At 32.1% G+C, this 17,958-nt stretch overlaps 1 protein-coding gene across 1 annotated transcript; it reads right to left on the reverse strand.

The window, feature by feature from the left end:
• Positions 1-2,150: 2,150 nt before the first annotated feature.
• LOC124932836 (cellulose synthase-like protein D4) lies at positions 2,151-5,811 on the reverse strand. Its single transcript, XM_047473522.1, has 4 exons — positions 5,372-5,811; positions 3,657-5,283; positions 3,213-3,583; positions 2,151-3,123 (listed from the first exon to the last, which is right to left on the reverse strand). The coding sequence occupies exons 1-4, from the start codon at positions 5,809-5,811 to the stop codon at positions 2,151-2,153; spliced, it is 3,411 nt and encodes a 1,136-aa protein (XP_047329478.1).
• Positions 5,812-17,958: the final 12,147 nt, after the last annotated feature.

Consider the following 17,958-nt stretch of genomic DNA (forward strand, 5'->3'; position numbering starts at 1 on the left):
GGCCATATAAATTTTATTACCATTGAATTATTATATATATATATATATATATATATATATATATATATATATATATATATATATATATATATATATATATATATATATATATATATATATATATATATATATATATGTATATATATATATATATAAAAGGTAACAAATTAATATATATAAAAAATAGGTGATAAATACTATATTTATATCTTTAGGGTGTCTCATTTTTTAAGTCTATTCATCATTATAAAAATATGTTGGGTGATCTTGGACTTAAAAATATATCACAATAATTATATTTATTTTTAATCTATTTAAATTTATAAAAAGCATATGGAATTTAAAAGTATATTTTAAGTTTGTTATATAAATATATATATATATAATGTTTTACGTGTAGTATAAATAACAAATTAAGAATTAAGTTAACAAAAATATAAGAACCATCCTAAGAATTAAACTCTTATAAAGGAAGGTCATTTTTCCTATGAATTGGGAAAATTATTATTATTCACATCATAATAATTCTTTTCTTATACATAAATATAAAAATCATATTTGTGTAAATACTAAAACTTGTTTTAAATAATCTTATAATATTATAGGTTTATATAAGGATGAAAAAATTATCTATATTATCGGTATAGCAAAAATATCCTACCGCAAAAAATCTAAAATATTAATTTTTTTGTTATACCAAGAAAAATGTAAGTATAATATTGATACTGAAATTATTTATACCATAAATATATATGAGATTTTCAAAATTTTATATATCAATATATACCGAACTATCCAAATAATATTTATTAATTAAAAATATTATATAATAGTTATAAGAAAAATAAATAATTACTAATAAAATTATAAACAATTATGATTTAATTTCAAATTAAAATATTTATATTCACGCAACCATTACAAAATTATAAGTAAAATCTTATTTTCTTTATGAAATTGGTTAGGATACAACTTTGTATTTATTCTGTTTCTCTAAATTGAATATATTTATTTATTTTTATATAAATTAGATGTTAAAATCAAATCATTATTATTATCTAAACTAAAATTATTATCAATTTATTAACACTTTTTCAATATAAATGCAATTGAATAATGTTCTACATCTCTTCATCTCTAGTATTTGAAAACTGCTCTTATATTTATTAATGTTATCTTTAATTTTTTAAACTAAATTTAGTTTCTAATATTTATTATCTTGAAAAATGTTAGATTGTTAAAAAAAAATTATTTTATTATCAATGACTTTAATTTTTTATTTTGTCTAATATTTACTAAAATTAGTATTTTATAACTATAATTATTGACAGTAGCAATTATAATATTTTTTGAAAGTTATGAAAATAAGAAGGGGAAGTGATTTTGTTTATATTAGATATAAAAAAAATATGATTGAATTAAATAAAAACTTTTTAAAATATTGATAAAATTTTAAATTATGATTTTTTTTTACAAAAACAAGTCCTTTTTTTAAGTTTTGTCAAAGAGAAAAATGTAAGTTTTTGAATAAGTTTAGGGCTAATATCTAAATTCACCCTTAGAGTATGAGAGAATTTTAACATAAGTATTTAAAATATGAATCTTTTGAATAACTTCACAAATGATTACTTATTTCGAATTCATCATTTTAAACGTTAAAAATTAACTCTATTTATTTTTTAAATGACATGTCATCACATTTTTCACAATATGTATAACACTAAGAAAAACATTCTGTACTTATTTTTTGCAATTTATTTTAAGAAGATGATAAAGGTCTTATAAATAAATTAAAATATTGATATTTGTCAAATAAATAGAAACAATACACTAAAATTTTAAACAAAACAATGTAACATAACTAGAGATCACAAAGAGTCACTTTAGATTTACCATCCTCATTTACTTTAGATCATTTCCTTTTTGATGAATATTTTTTATTATATATAATCATCAAAATTTTACTTAATTTATCTATTAAAATAAAAAAAGTAATAAAAATCAAGATAAAATATGGAAAAGAACTCCTTTTGGAGAAGAATCTTTTTATTTCACATTTAAAGACAAGGAATACATATGTAAAAAGAAAACAATATAATAAATATGAATGAATATAATAAATAGAAATATATATAATAATAGAGAAGAAATTAAGGAAAAGTAAAACCATTACCACCACCTCCAGTTTGTTGAACAGCAGCAACCGATTGTGGATAAATTGAAACCCAAAGAAGAGAAAGTGTAATCGCAATCAAACCCGACCAAACAAACACAATCGTCGGTGTTTTCCCTCTTCTTCCCATTAACCCTTTAGCAAATGGATAAAGATGAACCAAAACCCACAAACTAAAAAACCCACCTCCAATAAACTTACTCCAATCCGGATTCGGATTGTATATCGTCCTCGCGAACGCAAACACAATCGCGATTATGTTTATCATTGCTATCACTATCGGAGGAATCATCAACGACGTCCATTTCACTAAATACAGTTCCGCGTATATATCCTCGTTTTCATCTCCTGAAGCCTTGGCGGTTAACGTGAACGATATTTCTATTCCGGCTATCACTTTAAGTAAACCTTGTACAACCGCTGCTAAATGAGCGCTGGTACCTGAAGTCAGCCACCATTGTTCGTTTCTCCACCAATGCTCTAATGCAATTCCTGACCATTTCACTTCTAGAATGGCTAAACCCATTAGGCATAGGGTTATTGTTAGGAGGTATACTAAGAACGCAACGTCTAGTGTTTGGACGATGAAAAACCCGGAGAATAGAGATAGAGCTGGAATGAAGCAGTATACGATTAGGAATAATGAGGTGAAGGGATAGATTCCCACGTTCAGATATGCTAGCCTTTGGAGAAGCTTCAGTTTTTTTGTCGCTAGAATTGCGTTGTTTCTTGAGAAGAAGATCTCCACTGACCCGGTTGCCCATCGGAGAACTTGATGGAGACGATCGGTTAAGTTTATTGGAGCGGATCCTCTGAAAGAATCTCGCTTTGTTATGCAGTATATCGATCTCCATCCACGGTTGTGCATTCGGTAACCCGTTACCACATCTTCTGTCACCGACCCATAAATCCACCCAACACGATCTCCCCATTCCGTTTTGTCCTCGTACCTGCAACCAAAACATCCCAATTTCCATTTCCATTCACATCTAACAAATGTAATTAATTCATAAACTTTTTAATTATAGAAAGAATTTACCAGCAAGATATGACGGAGACACCTTCAGCGACGGTGGCAGCATCGAGAGGTTCGCGAGGTACTCTAAGAACACCCGGCGGCCGTCCAAACTTGACTGCGGGATGATCAGCCAGCGGCCGGCCTTGAAATTCGGCTACCACGATTGACTCAGATAGCAACGTTGAATTACCGAAACGCTTTGGCAATAAGTTCTTATCTAAGTCTGGATCAAAATCTGCAGCTGTGATTTCATTTGATTCATCTTCGTGACCATCTTTCTCCATTTTGTTGTTCTTATTACCTAACGGCTTATCCTTATCTGGGTTTGGTGGTTCGAATCCATATAATGCAAATCTCCTAAACATTGTCCCTGTTCCCACATAAACAGGACCCTGAAAATGAAAAAAAAAACATTAGATATGGATTTGGGATTGAGTCCAATTTAGCAAGCACAAGTAAACTAACTTGAACGCCGTCGAGTGCACGCATGTTTCCATCGAAGAACACGGTATTATGATTAGCATACCGATCGGAAGGATCGATTCCTTCAAAACGTTGTGGGAATTGAATATAACAAATGTCTTCCCCTCCTCTATCCATCATAAAACACATCCCTTCCCTAATAGCCTGACAGTTGTAGATGTAATGATCACAATCCAAGTTCAGTATGAAAGGCCCGTTCGACAATACAGCAGAGGCTCGAACTAATGCATTCATGGCTCCCGCTTTCTTGTTATGGTCATACCCAGGACGTTTTTCTCTCGAAACGTAAACGAACATGGGAAGACGAATGTCAACATCCGAGAAATCTATCATCTTCTCTTCGTCGGAAGGACCCATTAAAGGGTCAGGGCTAGGTGGTTTTAGCATTACCTGAAGAATTCCGGCGTGGTCGCCTTTAGAATGGTCGCGGGAAGGTACTGCCCAGGTTCCAGGCCAGTGACTTCCATCTGCCATCCATGTTGCCTTTGCCACTCTTATAGGTTCTATTGGATCACCTTTGCTTTCTTTTATGTTCTTAAGCATTTTCATCTCTTCTCTAGCGTGAAATGCGTCTGATCTTCTCCGGATTGAATCGCCCAGGCTGTTCGTTCGAATTTTGAATTCGTCATACTCTCGCTTTACTCTTCTTCTGTCTTTCACGAAATCGGATCTCTTCTTGTTCTTGGTTGGATCTCCTTTCTGGGCGAAATAACTATCTGGATTCCTTGGTTCGATATCATGCTTACGGCAGAAAGGTACCCATAGGTCTGCGAAACTACAAGCTTCGGCCATGGCTTCGAATGTTAGTAAGGCGCCCCCATCGTCGGACACATAGCAAGTGACTTTCTCTACAGGGTAATCAACTGCCAGGATTGATAGGATTGTATTTGCTGTTGTTAATGGCGGTTCCTTATCTGGATCTGCGGTTGATACGAATAGATCGATTCCTGGGAGATCTGAACGGCCGGTTGGATTTGTTGGAGACGGCATATCGAATTTCTCACGTAAGACTTGGAGATCGGTTGAGCGATTGACAGGGTTAAGTTTAGGGATCTGATCAAGTATCCATGAAAAACCAAACCAAAGCTCACACATGACTGACAAGAACCATAGCCACATTGCTTCTTCGTTTGGATGTTGTACCCTCCATGTTAAGAAGAATGCAAGCACGATGAAACGAATTACGATTAATAGTCTGTAAGGATTTATGATTTCAGGCGGGATTGCTATTCTTCTACTTAAGGGCTTCCATGGTCTATCATTTGGTTCAACCATTCCTCCATGGAGACCATCTTCTTCGTTATCGTCTCCATTAGGGTCGTCTGGTGGCCAGTATGCATTACCGTAGCCATAAGTTCCTTTTGATTCGAACAGCCATTTGTTATGATCGAATTCCCCTGTTTGGTTTCTCTTCGCCACTGACATATTAGAACTGTTAGGATTACCTCCTACTTTAGCATGATCGTGGTCTGCTGCTTGCAAAGCTAATGCTCGGCCGGAGAAATCAGCTTCGTCGTCTAATTCGCTGACCCTGTATGGTTCTTTGCAACCAGGACAAAGTCCATAGTCTTTCAATGCATCCATATAACAATCTCGACATATTTTAAATCTGTGATTTCCAGAAATCGATTCAATTAGGGCAAATGCAAATGCAATTCAATTAGGAAAAATGCAATTAGTTCTGCATCTATACCTACCTGCATTCGCAAGGAATAATGTCGTTTCCTCTCTCGTCCTTCATGATCTTCCCATCGCAATTAGGCATTCGACAAGCAGATCCTCTAGATCCGGCCATTTGAGGATGAGAGACCTCCGAATCGATGACCTTATCCATTAGATGCGCTCGCGTGACGCTGTTGAATCCACCGGTAAACAGAGAATTAGAGACGTACTGTTCCTCCGCCTTAGCCGCAATGGAGTTTTCCATAGGCTGATTGTCCGGAGTCGGAGGGAGGTGGACTGTATAATTCATGTATTCTCCAGATTGTTCACCGGAATTATCAAGATCGTCTCTGGATAGGCTAACGTATTTGCCGCTGGAAGTTCTCCTTGCGAACTTGACTGCATTAGAATTTTGAGATCCACCTGCAGATGATCCTCCTGAACTACGCATTCCTCTTTTAGATGGTGAATCCATATTCTTGTCATCACTACTCCATTATCATGTAGGTTGATTTTAGTGACAAACCCTAGGAACCATACAAAATGGAAGGAATAGGAATACATCACGTTAGAGAGAGAGAGAGCATGCAAATGAGATTGAGCGGGATGAACGAGCGGTAGTTTAGGTAGCTCAAAAGGAGGATGGCCATCATTTTAAATAAACAAAAGTATATTATATTTTAAGAATCTTTTGAAATTGGGTTTAATTTAAGTAGTTAGCTCAATCTTATTATCTACAACAAAATTTCATAATTTATTCAAATGAAATAATTATGTTACTACAAAACTAATAGTTATAAACTCAAAACTAAATTTTAACTTTTTTATCGGTAAGATTTCAAGCAACAATGATTTTCTCATTTTAAGTTGTTTTAAGTTGTGAGTGTTTTTTTTAATTGTAATGTTGAAAGCTAAGGTGGTCAAAGTCACGATTAAGTCCTGAAATTGACTCGTTAGGATTGTTTTTTCCTATTTAACCGATTGATGATGGAACGAAAATGGTATCAAATGGTATCTGTGTTCTCCATTAATATAATCAAATATACATTACAAATATATTTATTTATTGAGAAATTATATAAAACATGAAAAATTACGGAAAAAAAAAGTGTAGGAAAAAAAACACCACATTAATTGAAAATATATATATTTATATATATATATATATATATATATATATATATATATATATATATATATAATAATGATTAAAATCAACAAACATCACATTAATTTACATTATAAAGTTATAATCACATGATCATGTATTTTTTTCTCTATCTATCTTACTCTCTCTTTCTTAATTAAACTAACATTTAACCCGTGCATTTGCACGAGTAATAATATAAAAAATCGTGAAAAAAATTACGGATAACATTTTTAATTTTATTTTTAACCGTTTTAAGTTTATGGGTGGGTCAACCCACAATCCGACCCAAGTATTCATTTACTCAACATCATTATATATTAGTTAGTTAAAAAGTTGAACTTATATTAATATTAAAACGTTCCGCGTTTATCAAATTTGGTGTTGAATTTAAAATATAAAGTTTTAGTAGCCTAGTTGGTTAAAGAGTTGTATTTGTTTTGTTAGGTTGCAAATTCGAAACATACCTCTAGCAATTTTAATTTTATTTTTAACCGTTTTAAATTTAAATGCGGGTCAACCCACAATCCGACCCAAATATCCAAATTAACCACAGCTCTCGACCCGGCAATCCGGACACTTTAAAAATTAAGCATCATTATATATATATATAGATTAGTTAGTTAAAAAGTTAAACTTATATTAATATTAAAACGTCCCGCGTTTATCAAATTTGGTGTTGAATTTAAAATATAAAGTCTTTGTAGCCTAGTTGGTTAAAGAGTTGTACTTATTTTATTAGTTGCAAGTTCGAAACATATCTCTAGCATTTTTTATTTTATTTTTAATCGTTTTAAATTTAAAAACGGATCAACCCACAATCCGACCCAAGTATCCAAATTAACCACAACTCTCGACCCGGCAATCCGGACACTTTAAAAATTAAGCATCATTATATATATATATATATAGATTAGTTAGTTAAAAAGTTAAACTTATATTAATGTTAAAATGTCCCGCGTTTATCAAATTTGGTGTTGAATTTAAAATATAAAAGTCTTAGTAGCGTAGTTGATTAAAGAGTTATACTTATATTGTTAGGTTGCAAGTTTGAAACATACCTCTAGCATTTTTAGTTTTATTTTTAATCGTTTTAAATTTAAAGGCGGGTCAACCCACAATCCGACCAAAGTATTCAAATTAACCACAACTCTCGACCCGGCAATCCAGACACTTTAAAAATTAAGCATCATTATATATATATAGACAAGTGTCCATTTACTCAACATCATTATATATTAGTTAGTTAAAAAGTTGAACTTATATTAAGATGAGTGATAGAGAGAGGGAATTTGGTGAGGGAATGACTTGGCATCACCTTCATTGGTTGGAAAATATAAAAGTGGGAGGAAAGAGAGAAAAGAGAGAAATTATTTGATTTTTTCAGCGAATATGATTATGCCAAGTCATTCCCTCACCAAATTCTCTCACCTAATCATTTCTCTTATATTAATATTAAAACGTCCCGCGTTTATCAAATTTGGTGTTTAATTTAAAATATAAAGTCTTAGTAGCCTAGTCAGTTAAAGAGTTGTACTTGTTTTGTTAGGTTGCAAGTTCGAAACATACCTCTAGCATTTTTAATTTTATTTTTAACCGTTTTAAATTTAAAGGCGGGTCAACCCATAATCCGACCCAAATATCCAAATTAACCACAGCTCTCGACCCGGCAATCCGGACACTTTAAAAATTAAGCATCATTATATATATATATAATTTTTTTTATAAATGCACTCATAATTTTTATATTTATTTTATTTATATATACATAAATATTTTTTTTTATAACTGCACCTACCTTCATAATTTTATATTTATTTGTTACCTTATATATATATATATATATATTATTTTTTATCATTAGTTTTATATAAATACATTTTATCTTTTATCATAAATTTTTTCTCTCATCATATATATATATATATAATATTTTCTTTATGAGTATAAATAATTTTATGTTAATATAAAAATTAATTAATTGGTAATAAATATTAAATACAAAATATATATACATATACAAAATGATAAAATTATTTCAACAATCATAAGTGGTCTAACGGTGTCAGTGTTCACATTTAATGTTGAAAAGCAGGGTTCGAATCCTAAAACATGCCGATTTTTATTTTCAAAAATGTATTCTTGACTATAATATGTGGTGGCGCAAATTTTAAACAAATGATAGGCATATGAAAGTGTGAGGTCGGAATTAGTGGTTAGTTTGACGAGTATTTGAAAGTCTGAGGTCACGAAATGGAGGTCGGGTGGTGGGGTAGTTTGTCGAGTGTGAGGTCAGAATTAGTGGTTGGTATTATGAACATTTGAAAGTTTGAGGTCACGAGATGGAGGTCGGGTGTTAAGTGATTTGTCGAGTGTGAGGTTGAAATTAGTGGTTGGTTTGGCGAGCATTTGAAAGTGTGAGGTCACGAGATGTAGGTCGAGAGATGATTGATTTTTCGAGTGTGAGGTTGGAATTAATGGTTGATTTAATAAGCATTTGAAAATGTGAGGTCACGAGATGAATGTCGGATGGTGGTTAGTGGTTGGTTTGACGTTGGATAAGAGGTGTGTCATGAATTGAGGTCAACTAAGATTGGTGGGTGGTTTACTAACATAGTGTTAAAAGAGCAACATAATTGTGGATAATCACCTTTAGCACTAAGGATAACAAGATAATGAAGAATCAATAAAATGTAAAGCGTGCCAATATATTTTAGAGGCCAAAATTATCATAGTAAAAATCATCTGTTTTGATGGACGTTGTGGGACATAACGCTTTTAGCTCTTTCCCGCATTTAACTAAGCACCAAACTCATAAATTAAATCTCTAGTCTTGGTGTTCTTATACCTAAAATCATTTTTCTTTTCATAAACTTATATAGGCTTGTCATAATTTTGGTATTCAAAGTTAACGCTTTCTCCCAAAGAAATCTCTCTTAATGAACTCAACCTTTCTTCTATTTATTCAGTATTACTGCGAAAAAAATACAAATAGAAGTTTATATAAGAATATAACAAATTTTGCTGAATTGAACAAATATAATCATAGAGAACTTTTCGTAATAATACAAACAACGCTTTTCTCTCAAAAAATCCTTAAATTCCGTAAAACAAACCCTAAAGGGGAATCGCAATGAATCGCGATCATTGGTACGGCTGACACGTTCAGCATAATCGACACAATCAACACGGTCGACACGTTTGGCATAGTTAGAACGGTCGCGTGAAATTCGCTTGTTTGATTTGGTCGTAGGTTATGGAAACGTGGTTAGAGTAACGATCGGCACATCTGGAACATTCATCTGAAAGTTGTTTGTTTGTGTTACAAATCTTGAGTCGGGAAATCAGAAATACGGTTGTTAGGGTTGTTTGAGAATAGGTTGCTTGGGTCATGATTGCTCTCGATCATCAATTACTTTCGGTCGTTGGGTTGTGAAACAGGGTCACTAATTTTCTAGTCCACAACCACTTCTAGTCGTAGGATTCTCGATTGTAAGTAAATTAGGTTTTGTTGAGTTGTCTGTATTCTTGATTTTATGTATTATTCAGTTCTTCTACTAAGATGGAGAGAAAAAATAGAAATAAGACAAAAAAAAAGTGCATGACTTTGTGGAAATCGATTCAAACAATAAAAAGATAGATAAAATAAAACATAAACAGAACTCTAAATAAGCAGAAATGTAGAAACATAGTTCTCCAAAGATTGAGGAAAAAGTGTATAATGAAACTGAAAGTGTGAAGTCTGAAATAAAAAAAAAGATGAATTATGGAACGTTGGATACAACGAAAGAGAAAATCTCTACAGACTCAATAATCAAATTACGAAATTGTTGTTTCAAGAAAATACATGAGAGATTGTGCTCAGTAAAGAAAAATACAGCAAACTACTGTCCAACTTAATATTCACTATTTTCATGAGTGGAATTTACTAAAATAAGAGAAATACAAAAAGATAGTTAGTGTTGGGTTATTTTGATTTGACTCTCAACTATGAAATAAAAAGCCCAATATGTTTAAGAAGTCCAGAAGCTAGAAGCCTAGAAGTTAATAAACCCAGAAGCCCCAAAGTCCAGAAGCTCAAGAGTCCTTTTGTATTAAATAAGGGCAGGGTTGTCTTATTGGAAAAAGACTTTTGAGTTGTCCATGTTCTACTATAAAAGGTTGAGGAAGTGGCTTATCAAAATATATCTGAAAGTCATCTAACATACACTTGTAGAGAGATTGTGAGATCTCTTCTTTGTTTAGCTTTTATCTTCATTTGTTTAGTGTTTAACATTTGATTATAGTGAAGCTTATTTTGGACAAAAGTCCCGTGGTTTTTACTCCTTGATTTGAGGAAGTTTTCCACGTTAAATTCTTGGTGTTCTTGTTTTTTTTTATATTTCCTTTTATGTTTGTTGTTTCTCGCTCCTAAAGATCCAATCAAGTGAGGAATAGTTTATTATCACAAGTTTGGTGATTATTCTGCTTTATTCCCAACATAGTGGTATTAGAGCTTGGTTATAAGCGTGTTTATTTTTGATTTGTTTATGGAGATTAACACAAACATAATGATTTTGTTGAATGATTCAAATTATCATATTTGGAGGGTAAAATGAAAGATCTTCTATTTGTGAAGTCTTTGCATTTATCTATTTTTGTTAGTGAAAAACCTATTTCCAAATCTGATGACATATGGGCTTTTGAGCATGAACAGGTATGTGGTTTAATTCGATAATTTGTTGAAGAGAATGTTTATAACCACATACAACATGAGACAAATGCATCTACTTTATGGGGTAAGCTTAAGAATTTGTATGCTTCAAAGACAGAAAGTAACAAATTATTTTTGCTCCAAAAGATTATTCATTTGAGATATAGTGATAGTGCTTCTATGACTGATCACTTGAATGAGTTACAAGGTGTTCTTGATCAGATGTCAGGAATGAGTATAAACTTTGAAGACGATGTTCAAGGGCTTTGGTTATTGACTACTCTGCCTGATTCATGGGAGACTTTTAAAATCTCTCTTTGTAACTCTGTTTCTAATGGTGCATTGACATTGGAGATGGCCAAAATTGGTATCTTAAATGAAGAATTGAGACGAAAATCTCAAGGCTCTTCATCACAGTCAAATGTGTTTGTTGTTGAAAGTCGGGGAAGACATGATAGTAGAGGCGAGAAAGATAAGTCTAGACATAAGGGTCGGAACAAGTCTAAGTCAAAATACAAGTCAACGGAATGTTACCATTGTGGAAAAAATGGACACATGAAGAAGAACTGTTATAAGCTCAAATATGAAGCGAACGGATCTAAGCAAAAGAAAGATGATTATGAAGATCGCGTCTCAACAACTACTTATGATCTCTTCACTGTTCACGACGAGAATACAATTAACCTTGTATGCGATGAGTCAACTTGAGTGTTTGACACAGGAGCTTCCATACATGTTACGCCAAAGAAAGATTACTTTAAATATTATACTTCTGGTAATTTTGGATTATTGAAGATGGGTAATAATGTCGTAAGTAAGGTTATTGGTATTGGAGATGTTTGCCTAGAATTTAGCAATGGATCGAAGTTGTTGCTTAAAGATGTTCGACATGCTCCAGACATGAGGTTGAATTTGATTTCAACTGGAAAGATTGATGATGATGGTTTTTCAAGCTCTTCTAGTTTTGGAAAATGGAAACTTTCGAAAGGTAACCTCGTTGTAGCTCAAGGAGATACGTTTTCAAATTTATATTTAATGCAATCTTTAATAAATAAAGATAATGTGAATGTTGTACGAAGTAAAGAAGCGTCAAAGTTATGGCACCAAAGACTTAGTCACATTAGTGAAAAGTGGTTGAATTTGCTAGTTAAACAAAATGATATTCCGGGTTTGAGTGAGACAGATTTGGAGAATTGTTCTCATTGTCTTGTGGGAAAGCAAACTCGAGTATCGTTCAAGCATAATCCTCCCTCAAGAAAGTCAGATCTCTTAGAGTTGGTACATTTAGACGTTTGTGGACCTTTAAAGGTACGAACTAATAGTGGTGCTCTTTACTTTGTAACATTTATTGATGATCATTCCAGGAAGCTTTGGATCTATATTTTGAAAACTAAAGATGAAGTTTTAAATAAGTTTAAGGAATTTCATGTTCTTGTTGAAAGAAAGACTGGAAAGAAGATCAAGTGCATTCGTAGTGATAATGGTGGTGAGTATTGTGGTCCATTTGATGCATACTGCAAACAATATGGAATTAGACACCAAAAGACACCTCCAAAGACTCCTAAATTGAATGGCCTTGCAGAAAGGATGAACATGACAATTATTGAGAGGATTAGGTGCTTGCTTTCAGAAACAAAGTTGTCCCCAACGTTTTGGGGTGAAGCATTGCACACGGTGGTACATGTTATTAATTTGAGTCCTACAGTCGCTTTGGACGGTGAAGTTCCAAATAAGGTATGGACAAATAAAAATATTTCTTATGATCACCTATGAGTATTTGGATGCAGGTTCTTTGTTCACATTCCAAAGGATGAAAGATCAAAGTTGAATGTGAAAAGTTGTGAGTGCATCTTCTTGGGTTATGGCCAAGATGAGTTCGGCTACAGAATGTATGATCCAGTTGTAAAGAAGCTTGTCAGAAGTCGTGACGTTATCTTCTTTGAAGATAAGACTACTGAGAAAAGTGATCAAGCTAAAGACGATGGGTTGAAGGGAAAAGGTGAGTCGATAAATTTAGATAAAGTTCATTTATCTGATTCACCTATTTCAACAGAAAATCGGGTGCAAAAGGATGATGTTGAGGGTGAACATGATGTTCACATGGAGAATGATAGTAGCGAGCAAGGTGAATTACCTACAATTCCACTTAGACGATCTATTAGAGATCGACAGCCTTCAACGAGATATTCTCCTAATGAATATACGTTGGTGACGGATGGGGGGGAGTCAGAGTCATATGAAGAGGCTAAAGATAGCAAAGAATGGGTTGATGCTATGAAAGATGAGATGAAATCCTTACATGATAATCATACATTTGAGTTGGTAGAATTACCAAAAAGAAAGAAAGCTTTGAAAAATAGGTGGGTGTATAGACTGAAGCAAGATGAGCATACTTCAGCTCCACGACACAAAGCTCGTTTGGTTGTCAAAGGGTTTAGTCAAAGAAAGGGTATTAATTTTGATGAAATTTTTTCTCCTGTTGTTAAAATGACTTCAATAAGAGTTGTCTTGAGTTTGGAAGCTAGTCTTGATTTGGAAGTTGAACAAATGGACGTGAAGACGACTTTTCTTCACGGTGAATTAAAAGAAGAGATTTACATGAATCAACCTGATGGGTTTAAGGTCAAAGGTAAAGAGAATTATGTTTGTAGATTGAAGAAAAACGTGTATGGCTTGAAACAAGCTCCTCGACAATGGTACAAGAAGTTTGAGTTGTTCATAGGGTAGGGAAAATTACCAATATTAAAGATATATTGAAAATACCGTACCGTAATATATCGAAAATATCGACTTTTAAGGTATACCGAAAAAAGGTAAGGTATGATACCGATACCGTAATTATTGGTACAGTAAAGGTATGAGATTTTTAAAATTTTGGTATATCGAGATATACCGAAATACCGAAATAATATTTATAAGTTAATATATATATATATATAATACTTATAAGAAAATAATTAAATAGATTTGAAATTAATTTAATTATAGAAATAATTTTTTTTGAATAATATCAAAATATAATTATACTGAAATATTATTCAATATATGCAATCTCTACCTTACCTATGGGATTGATTTTTTTTTAAAAATTAATATATTTTTTAGGTATCAAAAGTATAATACCGATACCGTACTGAAAATAAGGTATACCGAAATTAAGGTGAGGTAAAGGTATGCATTTTTTGTATACCGAAATTAAGGTATATCGAAATCAAGGTAAGGTAAAGGTATGCATTTTTTGCATACCGAAATTTTAGGTAAGGTATAAGGTATGGATAAAATATTAAGGTATACCGTACCGACCCACCCTTAGTTGTTCATGAAGGAACACGGCTATAAGAAGACTACTTCCGACCATTGTGTGTTTGTGCAAAAATTCTCTCATAATGACTTTATTATTCTCTTACTTTATGTTGATGACATGCTTATTGTTGGTCAAAGTGCTGTGAGAATTAATAGGTTGAAACAAGACTTAGGGGAGTTCTTTGTGATGAAGGATCTTGGACCAGCGAACCAGATTCTTGGAATTAGAATCAGTCGTGATAGAAAGACAAAGAAATTATGGTTGTCTCAAAACGATATATTGAAAAAGTGCTGCAGAGATTCAATATGGAGAAGGCCAATAGTGTTTCCACACCTCTTGCAACACATTTTAAATTGAGTTCGGAACTTTGTCCTTCTAACGATGATGAGAAAGAAGATGTGAAGAATATTCCTTATGGTTTTGCTGTTGGAAGTCTTATGTATGTCATGGTTAGCACAAGACCAGATATTGCTCATGCCGTTGGCACTGTGAGTAGGTTCCTTTCCAATCTAGGAAAAGAACATTGGGAAGCTGTCAAATGGATATTGAGATATCTTCGAGGTACATCAAGTTTGAGACTTTGCCTTGGGAATGAGAGTCCGAATTTAGTTGGTTATACTAACTCTGATATGCCAGGTGATGTTGATTCGAGAAAATTTACTTCTGGTTATTTGATTAATTTTGCAGGGGGAGTTGTTGCCTGGCAATCCAGACTTCAAAAATATGATGCGTTGTCAACCGCTGAAGCTGAACTTATTGCAGCAACTGAAGCTTGTAAAGAAATTAATTTGGGTTAAGAAATTATTATCTGAACTTGGTTTTGTGCAGGATAAATACGTGCTTTATTGTGATAGTCAAAGTGCGATTTACCTTGTTAAAAACTCAACATTTCACTCTAGATCGAAGCACATTGATGTAAGGTATCATTGGATACGTGATGTTCTAGATGAAAAGTTGTTAGTTTTAGAAAAAGTGCATATAGATGATAATGGCGCTGATATGCTGACCAAAGCACTATCAAAAGACAAGTTCGAGTTTTATTGTTCAACTGCGGGTTTGACAACAACCCTTCCATAGTTGTGATGGGGGAGTTTGTTGAGTTATTTTGATTGGGCTCCCAACTATGAAATAAAAAGCCCAGTACGTTTACAAAGTCCAGAAGCTAGAAGCCCAGAAGTTCAGAAACCTAGAAGCCCAGAAGTCCAAAAGCTCAAGAGTCATTTTGTATTAAATAGGGGTAGGGTTGTCTTATTGGAAAAAGACTTTTGAGCTGTCTATGTTCTACTATAAAAGGTTGAGGAAGTGGTTTATCAAAATATATCTGAAAGTCATCTAGCATACACTTGTAGAGAGATAGTAAGATCTCTTCTTTGTTTAGCTCTTATCTTCATTTGTTTCGTGTTTAATATTTGATTATAGTGAAGCTTCTTTTGGACAAAAGTCCCGTGGTTTTTACTCCTTGATTTGAGGAAGTTTTCCACGTTAAATTCTTGGTGTTCTTGTTTTTTTTATATTTCCTTTTATGTTTGTTGTTTCTCGCTCCTAAAGATCCAATCAAGTGAGGAATAGTTTATTATCACAAGTTTGGTGATTATTCCGCTTTATTCCCAATAGTTAGCTAGTTTGTGGAAACAATGAGGGAGCTTATGAAGTGCCCAAAAACTAAAACAAACACTATCAGAAATAATTACAACGGTAAAGTTAATGAAGTTTAGAAGAAAAATGCATGACAGAAAACTAGAGATCGGGAGAAATATAAAGACAAAACTTACCTCGGAGATTTTAAACCAAAAGTTAAAATTTTTAAATCCCCTTTCGAGTTTAAATTACATGTCGAAGTGGAGGAAAAATGCATTAAAGAATGAGAAAATGTAGATGTTGAGAACTACATATGTATGAATCGTATATATATGGGTGGGAAAAAATACCGATATTAAAGGTATATCGAAAATACTATACCGTAATATGTCGAAAATATCGATTTTTAAGGTATACCGAAAAAGGTAAGGTATGATACCGATATCGAAATTATTGGTACGGTAAAGGTATGAGATTTTTAAAATTTTGGTATATCGAGATATATACCAAAATACCGAAATAATATTTATAAGTTAAAATATATATAAATATATATATATATATAACTTATAAGGAAATAATTAATTAAATTTGATATTAATTTAATTTTAGAAACATAATTTTTGAATAATATCAAAATATAATTATATTAAAATATTATTCTATATATACCCCTCTACTTTACCGATGAGATTGTTTTTTTTTTTAAGTTAATATGTTTTTTAGGTATCAAATGTATAATACCGATACCGTACCGAAATTAAGGTATACTGAAATCAAGGTAAGGTAAATATATGAATTTTTTGTATACCGAAATTAAGGTATATCAAAATCAAGGTATATCGAAATCAAAGTTTACCGAAATCAAGGTAAGGTAAATTTATGCATTTTTTGCATACTGAAATTTTAGGTAAGGTATAGGTATGAATAAAATATTAAGGTATATTGTACCGACCCATCCCTACGTATATATTTCTCAGTCACTAAAGCAATGAGAGTATATGGGGCTGGAAAAGGTATCAACAAATATTCATGATCTCTATTTTTTAGATTCTTCTGTAAAATATTCTGAAGCTATGACACAATATATTGGGTCAAACTGAATGAAACTGAAAAATAGTCCGAATGTATGAAGCTACTCAGCAAACCGAAGGAAACAACCCAAATTTGGTTCAAACTAAGGAACATTCCAGCTCATATGTATAATTGTATAATTATCTCTCAATCTTTCTTAGAAGGAAACACCAAAAATCCGTATCAAATCAATTGGTCTAATTGATTTTCTAATTGACCAAGAATTGAATATTAATTAGTAACAAATCAATTAGACTAATTGATTTCCTAATTAATTGAAAATATGCTCCTTATTGACAAATCAATTACATTCATATGATTTTATTTGATTTACTGTTTAAATCATTTCCTTTTCTGAAAATGTAATTTTCACTATTTAAGCACTACACTTTTTATGTAATAAAAAATATTAAATAAAATTTCTCTTAAATTTCTACACGGTATCAGAGATAATTCTACAATAACGCAGAAGCACTTAGCCATTTCACTAGGATACAATTATATATGAACCCAATAACGGAGGAAAGCGAACACATCACATATGCTAAGATAAACATTGAAATGCATCCTTAAAAACATTTACCAGCAAAGATGACACTAGCAATTTATATAACTTAAGATTACACTAAAAATTATATATAATTTCAATTTTACTTTTAAAATGAAAATAAATTACTAATTATCATTTCAACAAGTAAACTTTCATATTGTAATATTTAAAATTTACTATATCTCTAAAAATGAGTTATATAGAACATTAAAATTATAAATAGTTTCAAATCTATCATGAATACATTCAATTGCCCTATATCTTAAAGTATATAGA

This window comes from Impatiens glandulifera, chromosome 3 (genome assembly GCF_907164915.1).
Source record: "Impatiens glandulifera chromosome 3, dImpGla2.1, whole genome shotgun sequence".
Taxonomy (NCBI): domain Eukaryota; kingdom Viridiplantae; phylum Streptophyta; class Magnoliopsida; order Ericales; family Balsaminaceae; genus Impatiens; species Impatiens glandulifera.